Consider the following 16,567-nt stretch of genomic DNA (forward strand, 5'->3'; position numbering starts at 1 on the left):
CAACAGGGTTAATTAATATTTCCTTTTCAGTAAATTGTATGGCATCTCCATGTACATTTAGCCTTTTCAAGTACATCACAATCTTCGATAAAAACTGCATTAGCGATGCATTTATCGAGTAACCCGCACAAAATAATTTTTCAGCTGGTTATGGAGGGATATTAGGAATTAAGTAAGAATCCTGGCTGTCTCTACTTAACAACACCCGCACTTCCCATCTCATCAGGGTGAGGACACAAAGAATGGCCAAATAAATCCCTTCTGGGTGGGTCAAATTTGCCTCTTGCCAAGGTAATGAAGGAAAAAGATAACAATGGAAATATCTCTGATCTGAAAGATTTCGAGCGAGTTCAAGGTAACTTGCTGGTAGAGCGAACAAAGAAAATCCGTACCTGAATGGATCATTTTAATGGTGGCGGGGGGAGGGGACGGTTGGAAACGGATCACCGTCCTCCCGCACACCTGCCTTGCCCGCGCGCACCCTCCCAACATCGTCACGCCGGCGTTTGTGCGCGAGAACCTCGGTCTCCCAGTGTTCCGGGCGGCGAGAGAGGGGGGGGGGCGCGCTAGTGCGCATGCCTGGTTGTGCGCCCCCTGTCCGTGACGAGCCGGAACGGATTGAACCAACATGGCGCAGGAGGGTCGAGAATGAAAGAGCAGCAGAGAAGAAAGGGAATGCGAGAGGAAGGCCGTGTGATTATTGTTTACCGCATGGAGAAAGGGAATTCTCAGCTTGTGGAGCTTTCGAGATCCGATCGGGGGGGGGAAACAGCAGAAGGTGCGTCTGTGCATCTGCGGTTCGAGCGCATACGGTGGGGGTTTTTTTTTTTCTTTTGGTCCGAGTGCAGCTCGGCGGAGAGGGGCTGGAATCCAGTGGAGGGGGAGAGGGTCCGAGGTCCGAGGTCCGGGGTCCGGGGTCCGGGGTCCGGGGTCCGAGGTCCGGGGTCCGGGGTCCGGGGTCCGGGGTCCGAGGTCCGGGGTCCGGGGTCCGAGGTCCGGGGTCCGGGGTCCGAGGTCCGGGGTCCGGGGTCCGAGGTCCGAGGTCCGGGGTCCGAGGTCCGGGGTCCGGGGTCCGGGGCCACACTGCATCGAGTAAACATTGAACTTAAAAAAAGGTTAATAGGCGATCCCGAGGTTTAGGTTTCAGTCAAGCGGGGGGATTATTTTAGAATTGGTCAATTTTCCAATGGGCTTTTAGACCGAAGCCAGCGATTAGAGTCAAACTTTTTTTTGAAAAAAAAACACAACTTTTTGTTCCCTTTAGATTTTAAACGAGTCCCATTTTAAATTCGGGAGTGAAATGGGTAGTTAACTACTTGATTATCCCATGCAGTTTTTACTTTTAAGTTTTGATACCGATCTATTGGTATCTTTCAAAAAAAAAATCTGTCGCCTGGTAAGGAGGAGCAAGATTCGTTTGAAACAAAGACAGCTATATTTTATTTTATAATTTTTCCCTGTCATGTTAACAGGCTAAAGGTATTTTGAAACAGTGAAACGTGTTTTAGGGTTCAGTTGAATTTGGGCTGCGTTGATGTAAAGGCGACATAGAAAATGAATACAAAAGCAAAATACGGAGGTTGTTGGAAATCTGAAACAAAAAAATCCATAATATTGGAAATTCTTAGCAAGATTGGCAGCATCTGAAGGGAAAAACAATTAATGTTTCAGATCAATGACCTTTCATCAGAAGGCCATCAACCTCAAACGTTACCTCAGTTTCTCACTCCACAGATGCTGCCAGACCTGCTGAGCATTTCCAGAATTTTCGGTTTTTAATGTAAAGATAAAATTAAACATAAATGCAAAATGTGTATATTGGAATTATTCAATTGTCAATCAGTGCTTTCTGAAATCCTTAAAATTGTTTATCGTAATTGAACATTACCTGTGCCCAGGTAAGGGGCCTTACTTGATTTACTTGAGCTATATGTAGTTTTGGTGTTGGAGGTGCATATTTGTCATCTGTATTTCTGTAAATAAATGTTTCCAAAGTGTGTAAAGATTAGACTCCAGTTCTGTTCTTCACCAGGCTTTTTAGAGCAGAACATGATAGTCGAGGATGGTTGCTTAAAGGTGAAGGTTGGATGCTGAGAAACATTTTTCAGACATAAAACTGATTCTTTTTTTGATGTTCTGGAGTCTGAACCAAATGACCAGTTGAAGAATGAATTGGACATGAGGATGTGGGTTTTGACTCTATCAAAGTGTTGTTGTTCCCTACAAGAAGTAAAATCAGAAGTATTTTGTGAGATGAATGTCAGTCAGTTGGATCGTGATGAAGGTTTAAACCTTCTAATAGAGTTCCTGGCTGAAATCTACAGGGAAGATGATCTGTTAAATGCCTATGAGGCATGATCAGAACTTGATTGATTTCAGAAAACAGAATGTCATTCCATGGAAAAATATATTATGAACTTCAACAGATTATATAAAAGGATAAATATATTTAATTTCAGGATCCCTTGATCAGTGCTAAGGTGTCTCAAATGGACAGGCAATGCGTTCTAACTGGTGTTCAGTAAAAAAAGGACTATTTTCTTCAATCTTCACAGAGCAAATGAAGACATTCTGAGGTGACACAAAATATAGAAAACTTACTGATTGCCAAATCTTGAAATAGTCAAGATACCACATGCAGGCAACAATATGATGGAATGATTAAAGTTAATGAGAATGAAAGGCTCCTTCAGCAGATCTGGGTCAGGCAGTCAGCAGCATCTAGCGGAGAATGTGAGAGGAGGACCCTGGGCCAGGCAGTCAGTCAGCAGCACCTAGAGAAGAGTGCGAGAGGAGGACCCTCGGACAGGCAGTCAGCAGCACCTAGAGGAGAGTGCGAAAGAAGGACACTGAGCCAGGCAGTCAGCAGCACCTCGAGGAGAGTGGAAGGGGAGGACCCACAGCCAATCAGTAGCACCGAACCTCAGGAGAAACATAAGTTCATTGATTGGTGAGAAACTGCTATTAGGCAGTGTTATCAAATAGCAGAGAATTAGAAAAACACTTTGTTTTTAAAAGAAGGGACTATTTACATTTGAGTAAGAAACTTAAGCAGTAATGTAGTTGACTCTCAAATGCCCTCTGAAATGGCCTAGCAAGCCACTCAGTTGTAACAAACCACTACAAGGTCACAAAAAAGGAATGAAACTGAACAGACCACCTGGCATCGACCTAGGCACCGGAAATGACAACAGCAGTCGCAGTTCTGTCGACCCTGCACAGTCCTCCTTACTTACATCTGGGGGCTAGTGCCAAAATTGAGAGAGCTGTTTCACAGACTAGTCAAGCAATGGCCTGACATAGTCATTCTCACGGAATCATACCTTATGGATAATGTCCCAGACTCCACCATCACCATCCCTGGGAATGTCCTGTCCCACCGGCAGGACAGGCCCAGCAGAGGTGGCGGCACAGCAGTATACATGCCCTGGGAATCCTCAACATTGACTCCAGATCCCATGAAGTCTCATGGCATCAGATCAAACATGGACAAGGAAACCTCCTGTTGATTACCACGTACCACCCTCCCTCAGCTGATGAATCAGTGCTCTTCCATTTGAACACCACTTAGAGAAAGCACTGAGGGTGGCAAGGATGCAGAATGTAGTCTGGGTGGGGTCTTCAATGTCCATCAGCAAAAGTGCCTTGGTAGCACCACTACTGACCTAGCTGGCCGAGTCCTAAATGACATAGCTGCTAGACTGGGCCTGTGGCAGGTGGTAAGGGAACCAACAAGAGCGAAAAACATACCTGACCTCATCCTCACTAACCTGTCTGCTGCAGATGCATCTGCCCATGACAGTGTCGGTAGGAGCGACCACCGCACAGTCATTGTGGAGACGAAGTCCCGCCTTCACATTGTGTTGTGTGGTGCTAGATGGGATAGATTTCGAACAGATCTAACAAGACTGGGCATCTATGAGGCACTGCGTGCCATCAGCAGCAGAATTGTACTCGAACGCAATCTATAACCTCGTGGCCTGGCATATCCCCCACTCTACCATCACCATCAAGCCAGAGGATCAACCCTGGTTCAATGAATTGTGCAGGAAGGCATGCCAGGAGCAGCACCAGGCATACCTAAAAGTGTGTCAACCTGGTGAAGCTATAACACAGGACTACTTGCACGCCAAACAGCATAAGCAGCAAGTGATAGGCAGAGCATACCTGCCACATCCAGTCGTGAATGGTGGTGGACAATTAAACAACTCATTGAAGGAGGAGGCTCCACAAATATCCTCATCCTCAATGACGGGGGAGACAAGACAGCTGTGCAAAAGATAAGGCTGAAGCATTCGCAACAATCTTCAGCCAGAAGTGACATGTGGATGATCCATCTTGGCCTCCTCCAGAGGTTCCCAGCATCACAGATGCCAGCCTTCAGCCAATTGAATTCACTCCGCCTGATATCAAGAAACGGCTGAAGGCACTGGATACTGCAAGGGCTATGGGCCCTGACAATATTCCGGCAATAGTATTGAAGTCTTGTGCTCCAGAACTTGCCGCGCCGCTAGCCAAGCTGTTCCAGTACAGCCATAACACTGGCATCTGCCTGACTATGTTGAAAATTGCCTAGGTATGTCCTGTACACAAAAAGGACAAATCCAACCTGGCCAATTACCGCCTCATCAGTTGACTCTCGATCATTAGTAAAGTAATGGAAGGAGTCATCAACAGTGCTATCAAGCAGCACTTGCTTAGCAATAATTTGCTCACTGATGTCCAGTTTGGGTTCTGCCAGGGCCAATCAGCTCCTGACCTCGTTACAGCCTTGGTTCAAACATGGTCAAAAGAGCTGAACTCCCAATGTGAGAGTGACTGCTGTTGACATCAAGGCAGCATTTGACTGAGCATGGCACCAAGGAGCCCTAGCAAACTGGAGTCAATGGGAATCAGGGGAAGCTCTCTGCTGGCTGGAGTCATACCTAGAACAAAGGAAGATGGTTGTGGTTGTTGGAGGTCAGTCATCTCAGCTCCAGGACATCACTGCAGGAGTTCCTCGAGGTAGTGTCCTAGGCCCAACCATCTTCAGCTGCTTCATCAGTACCTTCCTTCCATCATAAGGTCAGAAGTGGGGATGTTCACTGACTGTTCAGCACCATTCGTGACTCCTCAGATAGTGAAGCAGTCCATGTCCAAATGCAGCAAGACCTGGACAATATCCTGGCTTGGGCTGACAAGTGGCGCCACACCCACAAATGTTCACTCCCTCCACCACCGATGCACATTAGCAGCAGTGTGTACCATCTACAAGATGTACTGCAGGAATTCACCAAGGCTCCGTAGGCAGCACATTCCAAACCCATGACCACTACCACCGAGTAGGATAAGGGCAGCAGATAGATGAGAACACCGCCACCTGGAAGTTCTTCTCCAAGTCACTCACCATCCTGACTTGGAAATATATCACTATTCCTTCACTGTCGCTGGGTCAGAATCCTGGAACTCCCTCCCTAACTGCACTGTGGGTGTACCTACACCACATGGACTGCAGCGGTTCAAGAAGGCAGCTGACCACCACCTCAAGGGCAACTAGGGATAGGCAGTATATGCTGGCCCCACCAGTGAAGCCTACATCCAATGAATAAATAAAAATAAATAGGGAAATAAGGTTATCGAGGCTAGGTACAATAAAGTTGCCTAAGTAAAATAAGCAAAGTAAAATAAAGTTAACTCAAGGGAAGTAAATTGAAGCCAGGGCAGGACAGCTCAGTCATGTGGAATGTGTTTCTTGTAATATGTGGGAAGTTGTGGACACTACTGGTGTCCTAGACGACCATATGTGCAGGAAGTGTCACCAGCTGCAGAACCTTGAGCTCCAGGTTTCAGAGCTCAAGCAGCAGCTGGTGTCACTGTGGCATATCCGTGAGGCTGAGAACTACATGGATAGCACGTTCAGAGAGGTGGTCACACTGCAGCTTAGGAGCCTGGAGGTCACCAGGCAGTCCAAGAAAATTAGGCAGGTGGTGCAGGAGTCCCCTGGGGTCTCGCTCACCAATCAGTTTTACGTTTTGGATAACAGTGAGGGCATTTGTTTCTCAGAGGAATGCAGTCAGAGCCAAGTTTGTGGTACCACAGGCAGCTCTGCTGTACAGGAGGGGAGAAAGAAGAGGGGAAGAGCAGTAATAATAGGGGATTCATTAGCTAGGAGAACAGGTAGGTGTTTCTGTGGCTGTAGATGTGACTCCAGGATGGTATGTTGCCCCCACTGGTGCCAGGGTCAAGTATGTCACGGAGAGGCTGCAGGACATTTTCCTGGGGGAGGGTGGTCAGCCAAAGATAGCATGTTGCCTGGGCTTGAAAAATGCAGCTGTGAGGAGAGATTGGATAGGCTAGGGTTTTTTTCCTTAGAACAGAGGTGGCTAAGGGGTGACCTAATTGAGGTGTACAAAGTTATGAAGGGCCTAGATAGGGTAGACAGGAAAGACTTCTTGCCCGAGCTGAGAGGTCAATTACCAGGGGGCATGGATTTAAGGTGATTGGTAGAAGGATTAGAGGGGGCATGAAGAAAAGCTTTTTCACCCAGAGGGTGGTGGGCATTTGGAATTCACTGCCTAAGTTGGTAGTTGAGGCTGAAATGCTCAAGTCATTTAAAAGGTACTTGGATCTGCATCTGAAGTGCTGTAACCTGCAAAGCTATGGACCAAATGCTGGAATGTGGGATTAAAATGAGTGGTTAGTTTCTTTTTTCCCTTTTTGGCTGGCGCAGACATGATGGGCTGAATGGCCTCTTTCTGTACCATTCTATGGTTCTATCTGGCCATTACAGCAGAAAACAAAGTTGGAATAATGATAATGGGCAAATGAAACCCAAGATTGCCCAAGGAATGGTTAATATATAAGCTTCAGGTGTGATGTGAAGCATCATTTTGTGATGAACCACCCAGATTGAAGAGGCAGGGTCCTCAAAATGACGATGAAGAGTATGAAGATAATGATGAACCCGTGAATTGTACTAGTCACGGTAGTTTTGGTCCTGTGACAAATGTGTTAGTTGTGGACTCTTAACTGTGCTGAGACTGCAATAGTATATGGAGCAGTTTAGTTAAAATGTTATCATGATTCACTAAGCAGTGAGGATTGACACAAGATTAAGCAATTTAAAAGTACTACTTGCTTTGGGTGACAACACCTTGAAGTCACTAAACAAAGTTTCAGTTCCATGTAAAATAGCTGGAGTAAGCCATTTTGTAAGTATTGATGTGGTCTCCAATGAGATACCTATGCTGTTGATTAAACCTTCTGTGAATACTTCCTATTTATTTTAATTACTGTTTATTGGTGTTCCCCTTTCATGTTTGCATAACTGCTCAGTAGCAGTACACTGTCAATACAATGATACATTAGCAAATGAAATTTGACCTAGAGCATGATAAGACAATTACTTTTGGAATGTCAGTTGATCTGCAATATACCAAGTCAGAACATTGTTGTATTGCCTTAACAAAATCTGATGTTAGACAAATATTAATGGCATCATAATAAAAATCAGAGACAAAAAGCAAATTGTCTTAAAAGTTGTATAGATAATTTACACACCACCTTGTCAGTGGTTAAAAATGCAGACATAGTTGAGGAGTATACGGGGCTAATGGAAGAAATTAGTGAGAAGTGTGAAATCTGTTTTTTATAAAAGTATCCAAGGATGCCGCCACATCCAATTGTAAGCCTTCATTGGCACGTGACTTTAACGAGGTAGCTACTCTGGATCTAAAGGTATGGGACAAAGACAAACATTTTCATCCTACGTTTTATTGATATGGCTACCAGATTAAGTATTTATTAGTATGGGATCAGAAGTTTGGTGGTGATGCTACTGGACAATAAACTAGAGGCATGGCCTAATGCTGTGTAGAGATGAGTTCAGACCTAATTATGACAGCTGATGAAATTTAAATTCCATTAATCTGAAATAAACTAATTTGTGTAATCTTGATCATGAAACTACTGGGTTGTTGTAAAAATCCATCCTAATCATTAATGTCCTTTAGGAAAGGAAATCTGCCACGTTTACCTGGTGTATCCTATATGTGACTTCAGCAGTTTGGTTGACAATACAAAAGAAGATTTTCATTTACATAGTATGTTCTCACCCAGAAGAACGGGGTAACTCACCTGCTTTTCTTCAAAGTAGGACTATGGGATCTTTTACATCCACCTGTGTGGACAGATGGGGCCTTGGTTTAATGTCTCAGCCAAAAGGCAGCACCTCCAGCAGTATTGCATGAGAGTATCAGCCTTGATTTTTGTGGTCAAGCCCTGGAATGGGTGATTGTGCTGCCAACTTAACCATGGCTGATATACAAAGAGAGTTAAATGGTTGGAGAGAATTTGCAGTCTGTTCTGAGATCCCAGTTTAGGGTCAACTAACTCTCTCGTTGGTGGATTTGTACTTGAAAAAGTCCTTGCAGATGGAACTTAAAAGGTTAAAGCAAGGCTAGTAGCTGGTGTTTTTGAAAAGCAGCTGGGTGATACAGATATTAGAACGGACTCTCTTGCAGCTGGGAAAGAAATCTTAAAATAGTTAGTTCTTTTGACCACATTCATGGGAATGCAGGTCGATTGATGTAAAAGCCTGCATTTGTGCAAGGGAATATTGTTCAAAGTGATGTGTTTCTGAAATCACCCAAAGAGCCACCAGGTACAGAAGGGGAACCATGGAAAGAAAATAAATGTCTGTGGCTTGAATGATGTTTCCAGGCTATTTTTCAGTGAGGCTGTGAAAATAGGTCATGCTTATCTAGAAGCAGATCCCGCAATGCTTTATTGGTGCGTAGAGGAAGGACTTTGGTCGTCTTGATGTGTGTAGTTGGCACTGCGGAATTTGACAATTGTTAAGGTTAGAGTAGAATTTAAAATTGAGAGTTAGGCTTGTGTGGGTTTTAAATATACTAGTGTAAATATTAAGCAAAATAGGTCTGGTATAACTTTAGATGAACAATCCTATTTAGAGAGTGTGGCTTCCATGCTGGTTAATTGGTCATAACAGAAGGATAATGTTGTATCTAAAGAAGAGAAGGTGCATTTGCAAAGCTTGATTGGTCAGTTGAACTGGTTGTGCACTCAGACTAAACCAGATGCTAGTTTTGAAGTGTTGGAGTTAAGTATAATGAAACAACCTTAAAGTAGAGAACGTTTTAAGGGCAAATAAAACATAATTAAATCCGGAAAAATGTGAACTTAAGTTTGCATCCTTGGGTGACCTAAAGCTAGTGAAGCCAGCCCTGAAGCTTGTCATTTTTAGTGATGTTTCACATGCTAACCTTGCTGATTGGCATTAAAGTACAGCTTGTTTCATAGTATTTTTTATGGGTGAGAAGGGGAAATGTTGAACAGGAAGGGTAGAACAATTTAGAATGTTTAGAATATTATCCTTCATTTTATATCATCCATCCTCATTCTTTCTACCATGATTCCACCAGTCTTACTGTGTCCTCTTGAGGTTTATCAGTTTTGTCATCTAGGAATTGACATTGTTTGCTGCACACCCAATTCCAAGTCATTAATATAAATTAGGAAAAGCAGGGGTCCACTCATCCTTGGGGAACCCCATTGAATGCCTTCCTCCAATCTGACAAACAGTTTACTGCTACTCTGTTCCCTGTCACTCAGCTAGCTTCGTATCCATGCTAATCGAAAAGTAGAACATTGCAGATATTGGAAATCAAATAAAAACAGAAAATGCTGGAAATACTTAGGCTAGGTAGCATCTGTGAAGAGAGAAACAGTGTTAACATTTCAATTCAATGACCTTTCATCAGAACTGGGAAAAGTTAGAAACGTAATTGGTTTTGAGCAAACGTGGGTGGGACAAGGTCAAAGGACGGTCTGTGATAGGGTGGAAGACAGGAAAGATTGAATGACAGATGCGTTAGTCTTATGGCGCAAAAGAGAATTATGATGGAGCAAGAAAAGAAACCAAGGATGTGCCTAGAGCAGAAACAGAATCAGAAAATGCTGGAAGAAAACTCAGATTAGGCAGCATCAGTGTAGAGGGAAAAAAACGGTTATCGTTTCAGGTCACCAGAACTGGGGAAAGGTTAGAGATGTAATAGGTTTTGAGCAAAGAGTAGGTGGGACAAGGACAAAAGGAAAGTCTGTGATAGCATAGAAGACAGGAGTGATTGAATGACAGATAAGTTAGTCTTCTGGGACCAAAGGGAATGGAGATGGGGCAAGAAAAGAAACAAAAGATGGCCTAGAGCAGATGTGCTGCTGGCTAAAATAATCTGAAATAAACAGAGTAAGGAAACAAAGACAAAAATACCTAGAAAAAGAGTAAGGAAACAAAATGGGGGAGAGTTTGCCCTCTGAAATTGCTGTACTCAGTGTTGCGTCCAAATGCTATAAAGTGCCTAATTGAAAGATGAGGTGGTGTTCCTCATGTGGAGCCTCACAGGAACAGTGCAGCAGGCCAAGGAATGCTGGAAATCACAGAATCACAGTGCAGAAGAGGCCATTTGGCCCATCGAGTCTGCACCGACACGTGAGAAACACCTGACCTACCTACCTAATCCCATTTACCAGCACTTGGCCCATAGCCTTGAATGTTCTGATGTGCCAAGTGCTCATCCCGGTACTTTTTAAAGGATGTGAGGCAACCCGCCTCCACCACCCTCCCAAGCAGCACATTCCAGACCGTCACCACCCTCTGGGTAAAAAAGTTTTTCCTCACATTCCCCCAAACCTCCTGCCCCTCATCTTGAACTTATGCCCCCTTGTGACTGACCCTTCAACTAAGGGGAACAGCTGCTCCCTATTCACCCTGTCCATGCCCCTCATAATCTTGTACACCTCGATCAGGTCGCCGCTCAGTCTTCTCTGCTCCAGTGAAAACAACCCAAGTCTATCCAACCTCTCTTCATAACTTAAATGTTTCATCCCAGGCAACGTCCTGGTGAATCTCCTCTGCACCCCCTCCAGTGCAATCACATCCTTCCTATAAATCTGAAACAAAAACAGAAAATGCTGGAAGAACTCAACAGGTCTAGTAGCATCTGTGGAGAGAGAAATAGAGTTAACATTTCGAGTCCGTATGACCCTACTTCAGAGCTGGAGAGAAGTGGAAATGTGATGAAATTTATACTGTTTAAGGGGATGGAGCAGGTGAAGCTGGATAGAAGGCTAGCAATAGGTGGGACACAGGAGAGATTGATAAAGATGTCATGAACTAAAGGACAAAGAGGTTGTTAATGATAGTATTAAGGGCTAAAAAAGGTGCTGATAGTGGCATGAAGGTAAGAAAGCAGAATGAAAAGGAGCTTTATCCCTTTTTTTATCCCCCTTCTATTGCATTTTCTATCCTTTTTTTCACCACCACTACCCCCTCCCCCCACCCCTTCCCCAAAAGGGCTATCTGTTACTTGTTCCAGGGCCCTCAACCGTGTCCGGCCCATCTCCCGCGCATCCGCCCTCACGCCTTCTCCTCCCTCCCAGAAACATGATAGGGTCCCCCTTATCCTCACTTATCACCCCACCAGCCTCCGCATTCAAAGGATCATCCTCTGCCATTTCCGCCAACTCCAGCATGATGCCACCACCAAACACATCTTCCCTTCACCCCCCCTATCGGCATTCCGTAGGGATCGTTCCCTCCGGGACACCCTGGTCCACTCCTCCATCACCCCCTACTCCTCAAACCCCACCTATGGAACCTCCCCATGCCCACGCAAAAGATGCAACGCCTGCCCCTTCACTTCCTCTCTCCTCACCGTCCAAGGGCCCAAACACTCCTTTCAAGCGAAGCAGCATTTCACTTGCATTTCCCCCAACTTAGTCTACTGTATTCGTTGCTCCCAATGTGGTCTCCTTTACATTGGAGAGACCAAACGTAAACTGGGCAACCGCTTTGCAGAACACCTGCGGTCTGTCCGCAAGAATGACCCAAACCTCCCTGTCGCTTGCCATTTTAACACTCCATCCTGCTCTCTTGCCCACATGTCTGTCCTTAGCTTGCTGCATTGTTCCAGTGAAGCCCAACGCAAACTGGAGGAACAGCACCTCATCTTCTGACTAGGCACTTTACAGCCTTCCAGACTGAATATTGATTTCAACAACTTTAGGTCCTGAACTCCCCCCACCACCACCACCACCACCCCACCTTAAACCAGCTTATATTTCACCCCTCTCCTTGAGTTCTGTTGAAGGGTCATGAGGACTCGAAACGTCAATTCTTTTCTCCACCGATGCGACCAGACCTGCTGAGTTTTTTCAGGTAATTCTGTTTTTGTTTTGTTACCTGTTCCATGTTGGTCTTTCACTCAATGCTACCCTTGTTCTGCTATTATCACGTGCTGCTTTCTTATCTTTGCGCCACTCTCAGCACCTTTTTTAGACAACAGTCCAAAATTGTTGAGCTCAATGTTGAGTTCAGAGGACTGTAAAGAGCCTAATTGAAAGATGAAGTGGTGTCCCTCAAGCTTACATGAAGCTTCACTGGAACAGTGCAGCAAGCCAAGGACGGGGATACCAGCATGAGAACAAGTTGGAGAATTAAAATGAAGGGCCACCAAAAGTTCAGGGTCATGCTTGTAAACAGAATGGAGGTGTTCTGCAAAGCAGACACCCAATCTGCATTCTGTCTCCTCAATGTAGAGGAGACCACATTGTGAGCATTGAATGTAGTATACTAAATTGAAAGTACATGTAAATCATTGATTACCTGGAAGGAGTGTTTGGGGTCTTGGATGGTGAAGTGAAAGATATAAAAAGGGTAGCTGTTACATCTCGTGCGTTAGCTTGAAAAGGTGCTGTGGGAAGGTTGGGGTGACTGAGGAGTGGACCAGGGTTTCATGGATGGACTCGAAACGTTAACTGTATTCCTCTCCGCAGATGCTGTCAGACCTGCTGAGTTTTTCCAGCTATTTTTGTTTTTGTTTCAGATTTCCAGCATCCGCAGTATTTTGCTTTTATCGTGGATGGGAACAGTCCCTTAGGAATGCTGAAAGGGATGGGGAGGAGAACATTTGTTTGGTCATGACGACACACTGGAGGTGGTGCAAGTAACAGAAAATGATCTGTTGAAATGGAGACTGGTGGAAAATGAGACTAAGAGGAAACCTGTTTTGGTTCTAGGAGGGAGGGGAAGCTGTGAGAGCAGGAGTGCAGGAAATGTGGCGGACATGGTCGAGGGCCCTGTCAACCACAGTGGGTGGGGTGGAATCCTCCAGCTTGATTCCCCTATGAAAGACAAATTCCCCTCTCTTCCCCTTTCAGCCTACTGAAGGACTATTCCCTCCCTGATGCCCTGGTCCGCTCCTCAATCACCCCCAACATACCGTCCCTTTCCCCATTGCACCTTTTACAATGAAACTGTCTTTCAGCTTGAACCAACTCTATTCTATATTGGAAGCTTTACCAGTTGGTAACTTAACTGAGGAAGTTATATGCAAATATGAACAACTTATTACTTTGCAATTTGAAGAAGTGGTTCGGTTCATGTTTCTACTTTACACAGTACAACAGTTCATTACTTTAATTCAATCTCACAGTGAGATCACGTAGTAAAAGTTATTGTTTTAAAAGGTGCCTATTATTTTGCCTTTAGCCTATTATTACTGTTTGATTACTGGTCCAATTTTCTAGATGTAGAAACTTGGACTTCTTTTTACGCACATGATTTATTCTTGAAATTTTTTCTCCTCTCCACTCTGTTGATTCATTGTTGTGACGCAGTTCCATGTGTTGGTGCTGCCTATGCTTCACCTATGACAAGTGGTCATTTTTCATGTGTGTGCCCTGATAGTGAGTGTAGGGAATTTATTTGAATATGTGCGATATCAAAACCGAGCTCAATCCTGCCTTGCTGAACATTTGTTCAAAAACACTTCAGGAGGATTTGCTGGGTAGGAACACCCCCATTTTCTTCTCCCTTTCCCCTCCAATGTCCTGTTATTGTCAGCCATGGCTCAGTTCATAGGACTCTCTCCTCTGAACCCCACAGTATGGGTTCAGGTTCCACTTCAGGACTTGAGCACAAAAATCAAGGCTGGCATTCCAGTGCAGTACTGAAGGAGTGCTGCACTCAGAGTTGCTGCCATTGTTGTTGAGACTTTAAACTGAGGTGCCATCTGCCTGCTTGGGTGAATGCAAAAGATCCAAGACACTATTTCAAAGAAAAGCAAGGGAGTTATCCCTGGGTTTCTGGCCAATATTTATCCCTCAGTTGGCATCACAAAAAACAGTATCTGGTCATTATCACATTGCTGGTTTTGGGAGTTTGCTTTGACCCAGGTTCGAATCCTGCCATGGTAGAATTTGAATTCAATAAAAATCTGGAACTCATCTGGTTCACCTTTCGGGAAGGAAATCTGCTGTCCTTACCTGGTTTGGCCTACATATGACTAAATGGCCTAGCAAGTCACTGAGATGTATCAGCTAAAATCACAAAAAAGGAACATAGACTGCAGCAATTTTTAAAGTTCATTTATGGGATTGGGCGTCACTGGCTAGGCCAACATTTATTACCAATCCCTAATTTCCCTTGAGAATGTGGTGGTGAGCTGCCGTCTTGAACCGCTGCAGTCCCTGTGGTGTAGGTACACCCACAGTGCTGTCAGGGAGGGAGTTCCAGGATTTTGACCCAGCGGCAGTGATACATTTCCAAGTCCAGATGGTGAGTGCCTTGGAGGGGACCTTCCAGGTGGTGGTGTTCCCATGTATGTGCTGCCCTTGTCCTTTTGGTAGCATCATGGTTTTGGAAGGTGCTGCCTAAGGAGCCACAGTAAGTTCCTGCACTGCAACTTGTGCCAATCAAGCAGGTTTTGTCCTGGATGGTGTCAAGCTTCTTGAGTGTTGTTGGAGCTGCACTCATCCAGGCAAGTGGAGGGTATTCCATCATACTCCTGACTTGTGCCTTGCAGATGGTGGACAGGCTTTGGGGATTCAGGAGGTGAGTTACTTGCTGCAGGATTCCTAGCCTCTGACCTGCTCTTGTAGCCACAGTAGTTACATGGTTAGTCCAATTCAGTTTCTGGTCAATAGTAACGCCCAGGACGTTGATAGTGGGGGATTCAGTGATTGTAATGCCATTGAATGTCCAGGGCCAATAGTTAGATTCTCTCTTGTTAGGGATGGTCATTGCCTTGCACTTGTGTGGTTTGACTGTTACTTGACACTTGTCAGCCCAAGCATGGATATTGCCCAGGTCTTGCTGCATTTGCATATGGACTGCCTATGCTGTTTGGCACGTAGATCGTCCCTTCACCAGGTTAACACCTCATTTTTAGATATGCCTGGTGCTGCTCCTGAATTGGCCTTCTGCACTCTTTGTTTAACTAATGTTGATCCCCTGGCTTGGTGGTAATGGTAGAGTGGAGGATATGCTGGGCCATGAGGTTACAGGTTGTGGTTGAGTACAATTCTGCTGATGGCCCACAGCGCCTCATGGATGCCCTGCCTTGAGTTGCTGGATCTGTTTGAAATCTATCTAACGGGATTTCGTCTCCACAAGGACTGTGTGGTGGTCACTCCTACCAATACCATCATGGACAGATGCATCTGCTGCAGACATGTTGGTGAGGATGAGGTTAAATATGATTTTCCCTCTTATTGGTCCCCTTACCAGCTGCTGCAAACCCAGTCTATTAGCTATGTCCTTTAGGACTTGGCCAGCTTGGTTTGTGGTGGTGCTACTGAGCCACTTTTGGTGATGGACATTGAAGTGCTTCCTCCAAGTGGTGTTCAACATGAAGGAGCACTGATTCATCAGCTGAGGGGGGCGCGGGAGGGTGGGTTGCAGAACATGGTAGCAGGAGGTTTCTTTGAAAAGAAAGGCAGGAGCAGCTGGGTTAACTATAGACAGACTTTTGGTCCCTTGAGTTTTTGGTGAGAAAAAGAGAGACATGTCTCATAGACAAAAGGCGGCTGTGAGTTCTGTGTGAGTTCCCAGGAAGAATGCAGGAGTGAGGATGGTATCTGATTGAAGAGACACTTCTCATAGCAATCTAAAGGCTCTGGAAGATTTGCCCTGAAGAAGCTGAGAGGAGAAATTGCCTGAGTGGACCTTACTATTGGTAGTTGGTTTGGAACTTCTCCGACAACTGAGGGAAGCGCCTTTGGACGGTCACTCAACATTACAAATCTGTGAAATAAAGATTTGGAGTACATTGGTGGCAGACGAGATGGATGTTTAGACTAGCAGGTGAGAAAACTACTTGTGTTACAATATAGCCCATTCTTTTTTTAAATGTCCACTCCAAAATACACATCCAACAATTTTCATTTATATAATACCTTTAACATAGAAGAATGTTCCAAGACTTCAAACCTGTGAAATGAACCCATTGAAACCTTGGAGTGGCTGTGGACTGTTCCCTAACAAGGCAGTAATCCTCTGGAGAATGTATTGTTATGTATACGTACATGCAGTGTGGGGTTATTGGTTGCGTCAAAACGTTAATACAGTAAGTCCTCACTTAAAAGCTGTGGTTGCGTTCCTGTAAATCGTGGCTTTAAATGAATCATGGGTTCCTATAGGAATCAATGTTAAAGCCAGAGTTAGGTTCCTTCGGACATTTCTTGCCTGGAAAAGCCAATGTACAATTTGAAATACTTTACCACATGCAGC

General features: G+C 44.8%; 1 protein-coding gene across 4 annotated transcripts in view; it reads left to right on the forward strand.

Annotated features, from left to right (window-relative positions):
• The first annotated feature begins 604 nt into the window (after positions 1-604).
• Positions 605-16,567, forward strand: part of apc (APC regulator of WNT signaling pathway) — a 258,558-nt gene continuing 242,595 nt past the window's right edge. For 2 of the 4 annotated variants that reach the window (XM_041185626.1, XM_041185628.1), the window contains exon 1: positions 689-778. Coding sequence is in view for 1 of the 4 variants with exons in the window: in XM_041185629.1 (XP_041041563.1) it covers positions 649-778 (130 nt within the window). In the remaining 3 variants the exon portion in view is untranslated. Of the gene's footprint in view, positions 779-16,567 lie in introns of all 4 variants that reach the window. The other 2 variants (XM_041185629.1, XM_041185627.1) reach the window with 2 other exon arrangements.

Source organism: Carcharodon carcharias, chromosome 4, assembly GCF_017639515.1.
Source record: "Carcharodon carcharias isolate sCarCar2 chromosome 4, sCarCar2.pri, whole genome shotgun sequence".
Lineage (NCBI taxonomy): Eukaryota > Metazoa > Chordata > Chondrichthyes > Lamniformes > Lamnidae > Carcharodon > Carcharodon carcharias.